The sequence below is a fragment of the Salarias fasciatus genome, chromosome 15 (assembly GCF_902148845.1).
Source record: "Salarias fasciatus chromosome 15, fSalaFa1.1, whole genome shotgun sequence".
Lineage (NCBI taxonomy): Eukaryota > Metazoa > Chordata > Actinopteri > Blenniiformes > Blenniidae > Salarias > Salarias fasciatus.
The window spans coordinates 18,698,264-18,709,639 of NC_043759.1; the positions used below are offsets into that span (position 1 = coordinate 18,698,264).

At 45.0% G+C, this 11,376-nt stretch overlaps 1 protein-coding gene across 1 annotated transcript; it reads left to right on the forward strand.

Moving 5' to 3' along the window:
- Positions 1 to 1,740: 1,740 nt before the first annotated feature.
- On the forward strand, positions 1,741 to 10,751 carry LOC115402332 (protein SOGA3-like). The gene is made up of 10 exons (XM_030110842.1): positions 1,741 to 1,845; positions 5,624 to 5,669; positions 5,988 to 6,700; positions 7,161 to 7,385; positions 7,568 to 7,726; positions 7,827 to 7,895; positions 8,522 to 8,791; positions 8,878 to 9,258; positions 9,701 to 10,363; positions 10,527 to 10,751. The coding sequence occupies exons 1-10, from the start codon at positions 1,741 to 1,743 to the stop codon at positions 10,635 to 10,637; spliced, it is 2,742 nt and encodes a 913-aa protein (XP_029966702.1). The 3' UTR covers positions 10,638 to 10,751.
- Positions 10,752 to 11,376: the final 625 nt, after the last annotated feature.

Sequence of the window (11,376 nt, forward strand, 5' to 3'; positions counted from 1 at the left end):
TTTATTTTCTAGGGCTGTAAAAGACTTTTAATGATTTAAATTATTCCAAAAAAAACAAAACAAAAAACAACTGGCAAAGTATTTTTTTCTAGGGGGGATTTTTGTTTACAAATAGTTAAGTTGAACATGGCTAGTAAACAACAAAATGTCAAAAAAACAAAGTTCTCACATTTGCCATCTGCTGTATTTAGCTGTTTTGTAGTCACCTGCACTATCTACTAATTCATAAAGTCAGGGACTTCATTTTTCTCTGCTGTCTCAAATTGATATACCTGTGCTGCATTTACAGAATGATCTGCTATTTTCTTTGTGTTCATTGTGAATTAAACACTTGGCTTGGAAAAATCTTTGGGATTAAACCAATTTTCTTCTCTTTCTTATTTTTATTTTTGTTTTTAGAAGTTATTCAAATTTTTATCTACATTTGTTATGGTACATATTTTCGTGGGTCCTCATGATTTCTGCCGTGCGACATAGGTGAGGTGCAAGAAAGAAGAGGTCAAAGTTCAGCTAAGCACTTGTCTCGCTGACACATAGGACCGAAGGGAACTTTTTTCCTGAAAAGAGCTTTTTGTTGTTTATTTTTTAAATAAAACCAAAGATAAATTCGTGGTTTTATGAAAGGCGACGACACAGCTTCCCACCTGCACTTATAAGTGAAATAAAGACAATGTGAGCACCTCGTAGAAAATGCTGATGTGCTTTTGTGCATGAAAGCCATAATGCAAAAAATGCTCTGCATCTCAAGTCAATTCCATTCCTCGACTTCAGGCATGGGCAACTGGTGGTCTGAGGGCCAAATATAGACCCTCCATCTCCACTCTTAGTGGTCTGCAAACACTTTCCAAAAAAATGCCTTGCTGCATTCTTATATCAGTAGAAAAGAAAAGTCATTTTAACCACATCTAAGCCTAAATTCAAGTATTATTTTGAAAATTTAAGTTAGTAGACAGCTTGGCCTTCTGTTTAACATTGTTGTGGCCCTCACCATGGACAAAGTCAAAACATCCCTGCTCTGCCTCCATGACCATTATTTCTTGCATTCTAAGGTTTCTAATGGCTCTTACAGGTGTGTGTGAGTGTGTGTTATAGAGAGAGGCAGAGGTAGGCTATGTCTTTGGCCTGTCCAGACAGATCTGCTCTAATCTTTGGGGGTAAATTGGCTTTAGGTTCAAAAGAGCTTATTTCTACGTCACTCCTAGAGTTACCCAGGAAAAGCAGGTCAGTGGAAGAGAAGCCTCCGCTAATCTGCCATCAGGTTGCCACTGCAGCTCTAAAACTGTATGGATTAGTTAAACATTGGGCTCTGGCATAGTGTGTAGGTTCACAGTGCATCTTTTTATGTGATGAACGCTAATGGATCACACATGCAAGATCGTCCTGTCAACTGGAATCTGTAAAGTAACAGCGCTTCAGATTCGATGTCTTGGTTCATTTGAGGATGCAGTGCTCATCATCATATCTTGTTTCGCCGTATATTTACCATCCATTTCTTCATCAACCTGTGACAAACACACTCCAACCAAATGCTTTCAGCTCATTGTGGAATCACTAATGGCAGCTATTAAATTATTTAGCCACTCTCCTTTTCCTTTGTCCCGATGCCTCAGATCGATTCACCCTATTTGCAAGACTTCATTTTCCTCAGATTTCTTCTGAATCCAAAGAATCTGGTGCCTTTCCTCTTTTGGTGTTTTATAATGTGTTCGTTTAGGTTCCCTCTCCAGCCCTGTATCCTGCATGCATTACTTGAAAGCCCTCCTCTTTATCCTGTTGCACCACCACCTGTCTCTTTCCAGCCGTGCCATCAGGGCGGGCGTAGATGTGAATGATAGACAGGGCGAGGTGAGTGAGAGGTGTATTTGTCCTCCTCAGGGACACTGAGGGATCTAAGCCAGGGACTAAGAGGATTGCAGCAGGGCCAGGGCTTTTCTATCAGAGGCATTTAGCACAGGTCAGTTTAACCTGCAACCCTGCGACTGCAAAAAGCATGCATGAACACATGCACACCGTGGACGCCGAGCACAAATGCATCGGCTGCATTACTTTGAAGATGTGAATTGATATGGGAATGTAACTAAATGCAGGTTTGTGTAACAACTTTGGTGAAAACAAAAAAAAAAAAAAACATTTGGGTACATAAGTAACAGTTTTTCTGTTTCTTGAAAAATGTGGTACAGACTTCTGGCCTAGAATCCTCGTCAATGGACAGACAGACGACAGACCCCAGAGGCCCAGTCTTGCTGGAGGGTGAAGGGGTCAGTATGCATGGTCTAAATCCTCACAAACCTGACCCGTCACTCACTCATCTCATTAGCAATTATATGACTAAGGAGCTCATTCTAGCCTAACGGAGTGGAAACAGTCAGCATTTCAATCACTCGCCGTCTGTGAGAGCGATTACTCACAATGCTGAGGGGACATTATAGACGAGGAGCACCCTCTGCTGCTGGGCCACATTTAGACTTCTGGATCAGAGACAGATGAGGAGGGAAGTTTTCATCAATAAACAATGATCCACTTGTTATCCCCAAGAGGCAGGAAAGGGAAACATTGCAATGAAAAGTTATTTGCTTCTCACTTAAAGCGATGCAGAGGCTCCATGTCGACCAGATTTTCAGTTCGGGTTTTCTCACACCATCTTGTAGAGAAGAGTAATCAAAAAGTCTTGCTGTTGCATAGCCTCTGTTGTAGTAGCCTGGCTAATTAGACAGAGAGCATCTGTTATAATGAAGTCCTTTATTCCTCCACGACTGATCTATAAAGAAGAGTCCTGCAACTGCTGATCCATTTACTGAACTTTGAGAAAGTGCACATGCATGTTTGTGGGATATAATCACTCAAGAAATATCATTTTCCTGTTATCTTAAACAAATGATCACAAACACTGCTGTTAGAAAAGTATTTGCCCCGTTCTTGAATTCTAATTTTTTGGAATATTTTCCCCATTTGAGTGTTCAACACCGTCAAACAAATTTAAAATTTAGACAAAGACAACACAAGTAAAGACAATATGTAGTTTTTAAATGATGAATTAATGCTTTAAAGGGGAAGAAAAGTTGTCCAGACCTAACCCCTCCAAACCCTTGCAAATTCATGAATTAACTGTGGCTAATCACATTTTTTAGAAAGGGAAAGATTGGTTCAATTCCACTGACCACACCCAAACCCGATTACCTCCAGATCTGCTCAATCATGGAATCCCTTAAATAGAATCTGTCTGATAGAATGAAGTTGGCCTAAAGATCTCAAGAACAGATGAGAAATAAGTAAATCCATCAGTCAGGAAAGGGTTAAAAAGTCATTTGTAAAGCTGCAGGACTTCAGCGAACCACAAATGGAGAAAACATGGAGCGGTGGTGAATCTTACCAGAAATGGCTGACCGACCCAAATTACTCAAGAACACAGAGAGGATTCATCCACCAGGACGTCAGAAAGAAACCCATGACAGCACTGACTGAACTGCAGGCCTCCGCTGCCTCAGTTCAGGTCAGTCTTCATCTCTCTACAATTAGGAAAAGACTGCCTTGGAACTCTGCCATGGATGCCATTTTTTTCCCCAAACAAACAAAAAGAACAGAAAGGCAAACAAAAAAATCTGAATGAACCCCAAGAGAATATGTGATGGATTGACGGGTTATCTATTCATATTCATGACCTCAAGCAGAAGAACATCTGAATTCTCCATCAGGATAGCAATCCGAAACACACTAGGAAGCCAAGTTCTGACTGGTTTAAATGGAGGTCTTGGAGTGGCCTACTCGAAGTCTGGACTTGAATCAGATAGAAATGCTGTGGCAAGACTTTGAATGCTTGAAAACCCCCCACTGTTGCTGAATTAAAACAATTATACAAAGAAGATTGGGCCAAAATATATCAACGGAGACGTCCGATTCATTACCAAATATAAGAAACGCTTGATTTCAGTTGTTGCTGCTGCCAGTAGGCCAACCAGTTATTGGGTTTAGGGAGTAAATACCTTATCACACAGGATTTGAATAGTTTTTTTCTCCTTATATTTAAAGGCATCATTTAAATCTGATTTTTGTGTTTAATTGAGTTATATGTGTGTGATATTTACATTTGTTTAATGATTTTAAAACTGAAGTGGGGGAATATGCAAAAAAAAAAAAAAAAAAAAAAAAAAACTCTGTTTGAGAAGGGGGCAAATACTTTCTCATGGCACACCCAATACTCCAGAACTGTACTGTATAATTATTCAACATCACCCATGTTGGAAGTTAAACATTAGAATGAAGCTGTGATTCCAGGCAAAACATATCTGAACGCGATCAAGATGCCGCTTGTTAAAACTTAATACTAACTTGAGCATCAGTGACACACCTAACATAGACTTACATTTCTCTGGACGCACGCACAACTCAGCCTGGGATCAGCTGGTGTTACGATAGACTGATAATTTAATGGTGACTTTCTGACAAAGAGTCAGATCCTCAACTTCATCATTAACACTGACTGAATACAATGTGGCGGTCAGCAGGGCCATCTAGTGGTGACAATCAAACATTACATCTTCAGGAAAAAAAGACTAATTTTATATCTTAATCTGAAAAAATATTAATTAAATTCTGTCGTGATTGGTTCGTTATATGAAATTCACAACTTTTTTGAATTTTAAGTTTTTTAATTCTTAAGTTTCCCCCCCCCCCCCAAAATCACTGAAATGCCTATATCTGACACACTTCATGAATAAACAAATCCAATTCATGTTGAGTCTCTTGGACAACAGCCATAAGCTTCCTGTGAGCTCCTTTGTGCCTGCAGACACCATATCTGTGCTCAGGTAACAGGGACATCAAATTAATTTTCACTCAGGGGCAACATCATAGGCTGCAGACAACCCAATTTCATTTTGAGTGGGTGAAATAGTGCCATTAACAACTTTAAAATTTGAACATCAGTTTTTCTTTGTTGTGGTTCAGAAAATAAGTCTGAAAAAAACTCATGTTTTTTTACAAAACCATGCAATTAGCACTAAAAAATTCTATAATTTTAACACAGACAATTTTGACAATGTTTTCTGGAGTAAAACACAGTGAGATATCAACAAACAAGCAAAGAACTTCTACAACATTTACATTTAGTAACTAGCTTTCATGACAGCATTATATCTCAGCGCATACCTCAGTGTTGTGTTGTGTCTACCACTCCAAGAAAACACCTAAAAAGTCAAAGGCATTTTTTTTTTTTTTTTACAGTTGGACCGGTCTTTCCTGGACTGGACTTACGCCTCTTGCTGGCTGTTTTTGGCCTTTGGGACTGATGTCTGATACCTGTGCCCTTGAAGGTTATACTAGTTGATTGTATTACTCACGAATCTAAGTTGCAAAAGTGTCATCAACCCGTTCATTTTCCATATTGCTTTATCCAACTCATGGTCAAGAATTCTAGATGATTACAGAGGCAGGCTGCTGATACAAACACTGAGATAAACACACACACAGACAGACACACTGAAAGAACATGCAAACTCCACATACACCAGTGAGACTCTGAGGATATTCTCAGGATGAAGCATGGATGGGGGTTTGATCACAGAGGGGAGGGGGAATCCTCCCGTGCTTCCTGTTTCCACGTGCCCCGTGACGTCACGGGCCGCAGTGCCTGGTGGTGCCCTGTGTCAGCATCACTCTGCTCGTGCTGAGCGGTAAGATTTTTATCATCACTTATTATCTCAGCGTGCAATATCTCACGAAGCTGCACTTGTTTGAACTTTTCCAAAGGTTGTGGGCTCGTGTCAGACCATCCCGAGGTCTTTATCGGATGTTCTACAAAGCTTTTAAAGTTGTTTTTCCTCTGGCTGGCTGGAGTGTTTGGAAAAGCGACCTCTAGCGGTCGCATCGTTTACAGCACCCTAATGAAAGTTTAAACTTTTTAACAGTACACGATTAATCTTTGTGATTACAGCTTTTCTATATTTTGGTCTAATCCACTGAATTCTTAGCAATGTAACACACACATGGAGTTGAGGTTGCTGGAGCGGAGCAGAAGATGAACGCTGCCGCCGGCGGCGCTGCAGATCCTTCCTCCCCGTCCGCATCAGCAGCGGACAGCAGTGCATGGAGGAAGAGGAGGAGGAGGAGGCAGCACGGCTCTTCCCAAGAAGGAACACACAGCCTCCCTCCGAGACACCCGGGCCGGTGCGGCTCCTCCCTGCCTCCGGGAAGAAGCAGAAGCAGCCTGAGCTCCGCGGACGGAAGGGAGAGGGAGCCCGAGAGCCGCGGCGGAGCAGCTGTTCCCCCGGATGGTGCTGAAGCTGCCGCCGTCGCACCGAACAGGGCGGATGCTGCGGAGAGGGACCCGGCGGATTTACCAGCGCCGGCCCGTCGCACCGCTTTACGCCTACCCTGCCTGAAAGGCGTCTCCAGCCGGCGTCCGCTCCCCGGCGGGAGCTCCGAGGGGAGAGCAAAAGAGGGCGGCCGCGGCCGCCGCGTGACGGCCGGCTGCGGAGCGGGCCTCGGTGCGGGTTTCTGGAGGGGAGGATGCTTGCAGGCTGAGCTGATCCACTACCATCTGCACAAGAGGCTGAGGAGGAGGATGCAAACGAAAGCGGAGGACGCCATGCAGGGGGGGTCGGAGACGGCCGCGGAGGCTCCAGAGGCGGGGTCCGTGACACAGCAGGACGAGGCCTACGATGAGGAGATGGAGCGGCTGCTGGAGGAAAACGAAGATCTCAAGGTCTGTAGACGGATCTGCATTCCGTTTATATAAGATACTGTTGAAAAAAAAAGAAAGATGTGCCTATTTTGTTTGGAGCCACAGTGGAATATATTCTGCTGTTTGCAGTGTCATTGTTAAACTAATAAACAGAGCCACTCAATTTGTCTGATAAACATCCTCTATATGTCTTCAGGGTGAATAAGGTTTGGCCTAATCACTGGCTGCAGATGACTAATTGGTTATTGATTCCCCCAGTAGTGATCCACTTGCATCAATATTGCCTTTGGTATAGAAATGACCAACTGAAGCTGTGCTCTTTACAATATTATTGTGTGTTCCATGTTTGTAGGCCATTAAAAAGAAAACCATATGTTCAAAGTACACACTTGTCTGAATATGATCAGTCAAGCCTGTTGGTTATTGCATATCTACTTTAACTATCTCCTGTAACATGTGACTTCTGCTTTGTTTCAACCAGTGTGAGATCGAGGAGATGAGGACCGAGATGGACGAGATGCGAGACACTTTCTACGAGGAGGACACTTGTCAGCTGCAGGAGATGAGGCGTGAGTTAGAAAGAGCCAATAAAAACTGTCGGATCCTGCAGTATCGTCTGCGGAAGGCTGAGAGGAAGAGGCTGCGCTACGCCCAGACAGGGGAGATCGATGAGGAGCTGCTCAGGAGTCTGGAGCAGGACCTGAAGGTGGGGCGGGGTTCTGACCGAGCCTGCATGGATGCTTCCATACTGTATTTCATTACATATAATCCTGCAGCGTAATCTGTGGTCACTGCCCAGGAATGTAAACAAACTGAGTAAAATATTCTCACATTTACACACCAGCTTATCAGTCGCCGTTCTCAGTTTAATCACAGTGATATTTGCAGGTAGCAAAGGACGTGTCTGTCAGGCTGCACCACGAGCTGGAGAAAGTGGAAGAGAAGCGCACGAAAACCGAGGAGGAGAACGAGAAGCTGAGGCAGAAGCTCATCGAGGTCGAAGTGACCAAGCAAGCTCTGCAGAATGAACTCGACAAAACCAAAGAGGCGAGTAAAGGCATCGCCACGTTCATCATCACATCTATTGAGAATCCTGTGATTGAAATTGTTCAAATCTTTCTTATTTTGATTTAATGTCCACCAATAGTCTCAGAAGAGAAGAGGCAGCAAGGACATCCAGAAGACCGATAAGAAAGCAGCACAGACCCCGACTGAGGTGAGACACGAACAGTGAACATATGGTTTGACTTGCAATTAAATGTGATTTTCAAAATGATTTTAATGGGTTCTTTTTAGAAATATCTACTATCCTGAGTTACTGTGATATTCAACAGTTTTCCACCGGTCAGTTTATGAGACGTGTTATGAGAATAAATGAATTCTTTATTTTTTTTTTTTTACTTGATCGAAGTGGTTACAGCAGCACAGGCTCTTAATCTAAAATCAAATTAAATCTACTTTGCAAGTTTCAATCATTTGCTGAAGAGCCAAATAGACTCTTCTTACATTACTGTAACTCTCACTGTTACGTAGTGATTCTAAGTCAAGCGTGTAACTTTTCCCATCAGGCAAAGTGTGTTTTAATGAAAGTGGAGTTTGCAAAGCTGAAGCGTTTTCGTGCGACTCATTAAATGTCAGAAATCCTCTTGGTCCAGCGAGCGTGAACTTCTTGGCTCAGCAATACTGATGCAAAATCTTCTTAATCTTCGGTCTTTCTGCGTGTGTCTAATGCCAAAGATTGACCTTTCAAATTCACGGATCAGGTTTTAGCTCGTTCTCCTTAGAGCACGTCAGTGTTTGTTGTAAAGCTCTGAATTCTTTATGATTCTCTTTATGATTCAGGAGGACAACGAGGACCTGAAGTGCCAGCTTGCCTTCATCAAAGAGGAGGCGGTGCTCATGAGGAAGAAAACAGCCAAGATCGACAAGGAGAAGGATCGCCTGGAACAGGAACTACAGAAGTACCGCTCCTTCTACGGAGAGCTGGACAGCACCCACCCCAAAGGGGAGGCAGGGGGGCCGCCCACCACCCGCGAGTCAGAGCTGAAGCTGCGGCTCCGCCTGGTGGAGGAGGAGGCCAACATCCTTGGGAGGAAGATAGTTGAGTTGGAGGTGAGAGCAGATGTTCAGTTGAGGTTTTTACGTTGGAATTTCCAGTAAATTCATTTTTCGGTCTGATCCATCTTTTGCGTCCACAGGTTGAAAATCGCGGCCTGAGGGCCGAGCTCGACGACCTCCGCGGCGAAGGAGAGGGCGCCGGGAGCTCCGTCGGCGGGGCGACGGGCGCGGCGGGCTCGGGGCGGGGTCTGGGCGACGACCTGACGGAGCTGCGGCAGCAGCTGCAGCTGGTGGAGGACGAGGCGGAGCTGCTGAGGAGGAACCTGGCCGACGCCGAAGAGCAGAACAAGAGGGTGACCACCGAACTGAACAAGCTCCGCTTCAAGGCGGGCACCCACGAAGGAGGCGCCCGGCACGGGGGAGGCGCAGCGGGAGGAGGGGGGCTGGACGGAGCAAAGGCAGAAGCCCTGCAGGAGGAGCTGAAAGCTGCAAGACTGCAGATCAATGATCTGAGCGGCAAGGTATGGAAGATCAGGGAAAACATGAGCAAACCAGATCTAAGAAGGCCTCTGGGGGAACACTAGTAAACTAGTTATGTAACTTTTCAGACTGAGTTTTTTAAAGTAAATAACTTAAAATTAAAAGATCCTCTGAATTATAGATGTGACTCCATCATATTGTAAGTTGCTTTTTAATTAATTGTATCTCTTGGTTTTATGTTGCTATAATGATTTTTTTTTTTAATCTGAGCATGTTTTAATACCGGATTTAGTTAAAAAATACAGTAAAATAAGAACAAAATCACTGCAGTGACTAAAGCACTTCATGTTAAAATAAAATACTGTCAGTGTCAAACAAACAAACAAAACCCGTGATGCTTGATATTGTTTTCGAGATAAAGTAAAATAATCGAGTGCATTAATACGTCTTGACTGATGTCTGTTATGGCTCCTCCCCCTTCAGGTGATGCAGCTGCAGTACGAAAACCGCGTGCTGCTCTCCAACATGCAGCGCTACGACCTGGCCTCCCACCTCTCCCTGCGGCCCAGCCCGCGGGACAGCGACGCCGAGAGCGACGCCGGCGGCGCCGCGAGCGGCCGCCGGGAGAGCGACGAGGACTCCACCTCCTCCCGCCTCCTCCCGCCCCACCGGAAGCGGGAGGGCCCCGTGGGCGGGGAGAGCGACTCGGACGAGGTGAGGAACACCAACGGCAGCAGCCGCTGCCTGACGCCCACCCGGGGGCTGTACACCCCCACGGGGCCCGAGGGCGCCGCCGCCAGCGCCTTGTCCCGCTTCCTGCCGGGCGGCCGGTGCAGCCTGCGCGACCGGCAGCAGATGATCGACATCCGCGTGGAGGCGGAGAGACTGGTGCGCACCATCGACAGGCTCATCGCCGACACGGCCACCATCATCTCGGAGGCGAGGGTCTTCGTCTCGAACGGCGACCTGATGTTCGGGAGGGGCGGGGAGGAGGGCGGCGAGGACGACGGGAGCAGGATCAGAGAGCACGAGCTCCTGTACCGCATAAACGCCCAGATGAAGGCCTTTCGCAAAGAACTGCAGGCCTTCATAGACAAACTGGAAGTGCCGAGGCTCGAGGACCGGGAGGCGGAGGAGCCGCTGTCGGTGAGACCAAGACTAAATAAACAAAAAGAAACTTTAATGGCGGCGCTCGAAAAGTAGCAAACAGTTAATGCTGATTCTGCTTCTTCCTCTTTCTCACTTGATCCAACATTCTGTTCCTCATTTGTCACGGTTTCTCTCCTCCTGTCTTCCATCTCTGTTCCAGATGTTCCAGCCCATCATTTTGCTCATCCTCATACTCGTGTTATTCTCATCCCTCTCTTACGCCACCATCTTCAAACTAGTCTTCCTCTTTACCCTTTTCTTTGTTCTGTGATGTATGCCTCCCTTAATTTGCATCATCCCCTGTTTTGTTTTTTTTGCCTGGTTGATTTCTTTTCTTCATCCCCGCATTGTTTTGTTGCCAAGGTAACCAAAAAGCACAGAAAAAGCTCAGCACTTGCCAAGGCTGCACTCACATTTGGGGGAAGTGTAGCCAGCTTCAACACTGGAATCTCACTGGAATCATGACGCACCATCAGTCACTTCAGAAGGTGAGTTAGAGAGTGAGATTGAAACGATGAACAAACGTGTGAGTGTTGAAACACGATCGAGCTTGTGGCTGCAAGGCCGAGGTACAATTCCCACTGATCGCACGTCAGTCATGCAGATCTTATGAACAGCCTGCAATCATGCATCAGGAGAAAGTTTTGAATATAGATCACTGTTCTCCACTTTGTCAATTCTTCACATGCCTAAAATGAATGAAATCTCTGACAAAGATGTATTTTGACGTTATTTGTCAGTACATTGCCCCGTAAAATCAGTAATGAAAATGGTAAATACTAAAGATTCAGCCAAAGTGTGGATGAAATCAGAATATTTTCCCTTCATTAAGTGTTTTTTGAAGCAGATTAAGCCGAAGGAACAGACAGATGGCATGTTGAGAATCAATTTTTCTGTTATCCAGCGTAACATGAGCAGCAGGCTTACAAACAAGTGCTCGATTTACAGGATCCTTTTGGGTTCACGTGAGTATAAGACACTTGCAAATCAGAAGCACTCGACATCCAACA

Excerpts from the sequence above, each read along its gene's own strand:
- LOC115402332 (XM_030110842.1), top strand. The coding sequence starts at position 1,741 with ATGCATTACTTGAAAGCCCTCCTCTTTATCCTGTTGCACCACCACCTG. Across the intron at positions 7,896-8,521 it reads CAGCACAGACCCCGACTGAG|GAGGACAACGAGGACCTGAA; the intron begins GTGAGACACGAA and ends TTTATGATTCAG. Across the intron at positions 8,792-8,877 it reads GGAAGATAGTTGAGTTGGAG|GTTGAAAATCGCGGCCTGAG; the intron begins GTGAGAGCAGAT and ends TTGCGTCCACAG.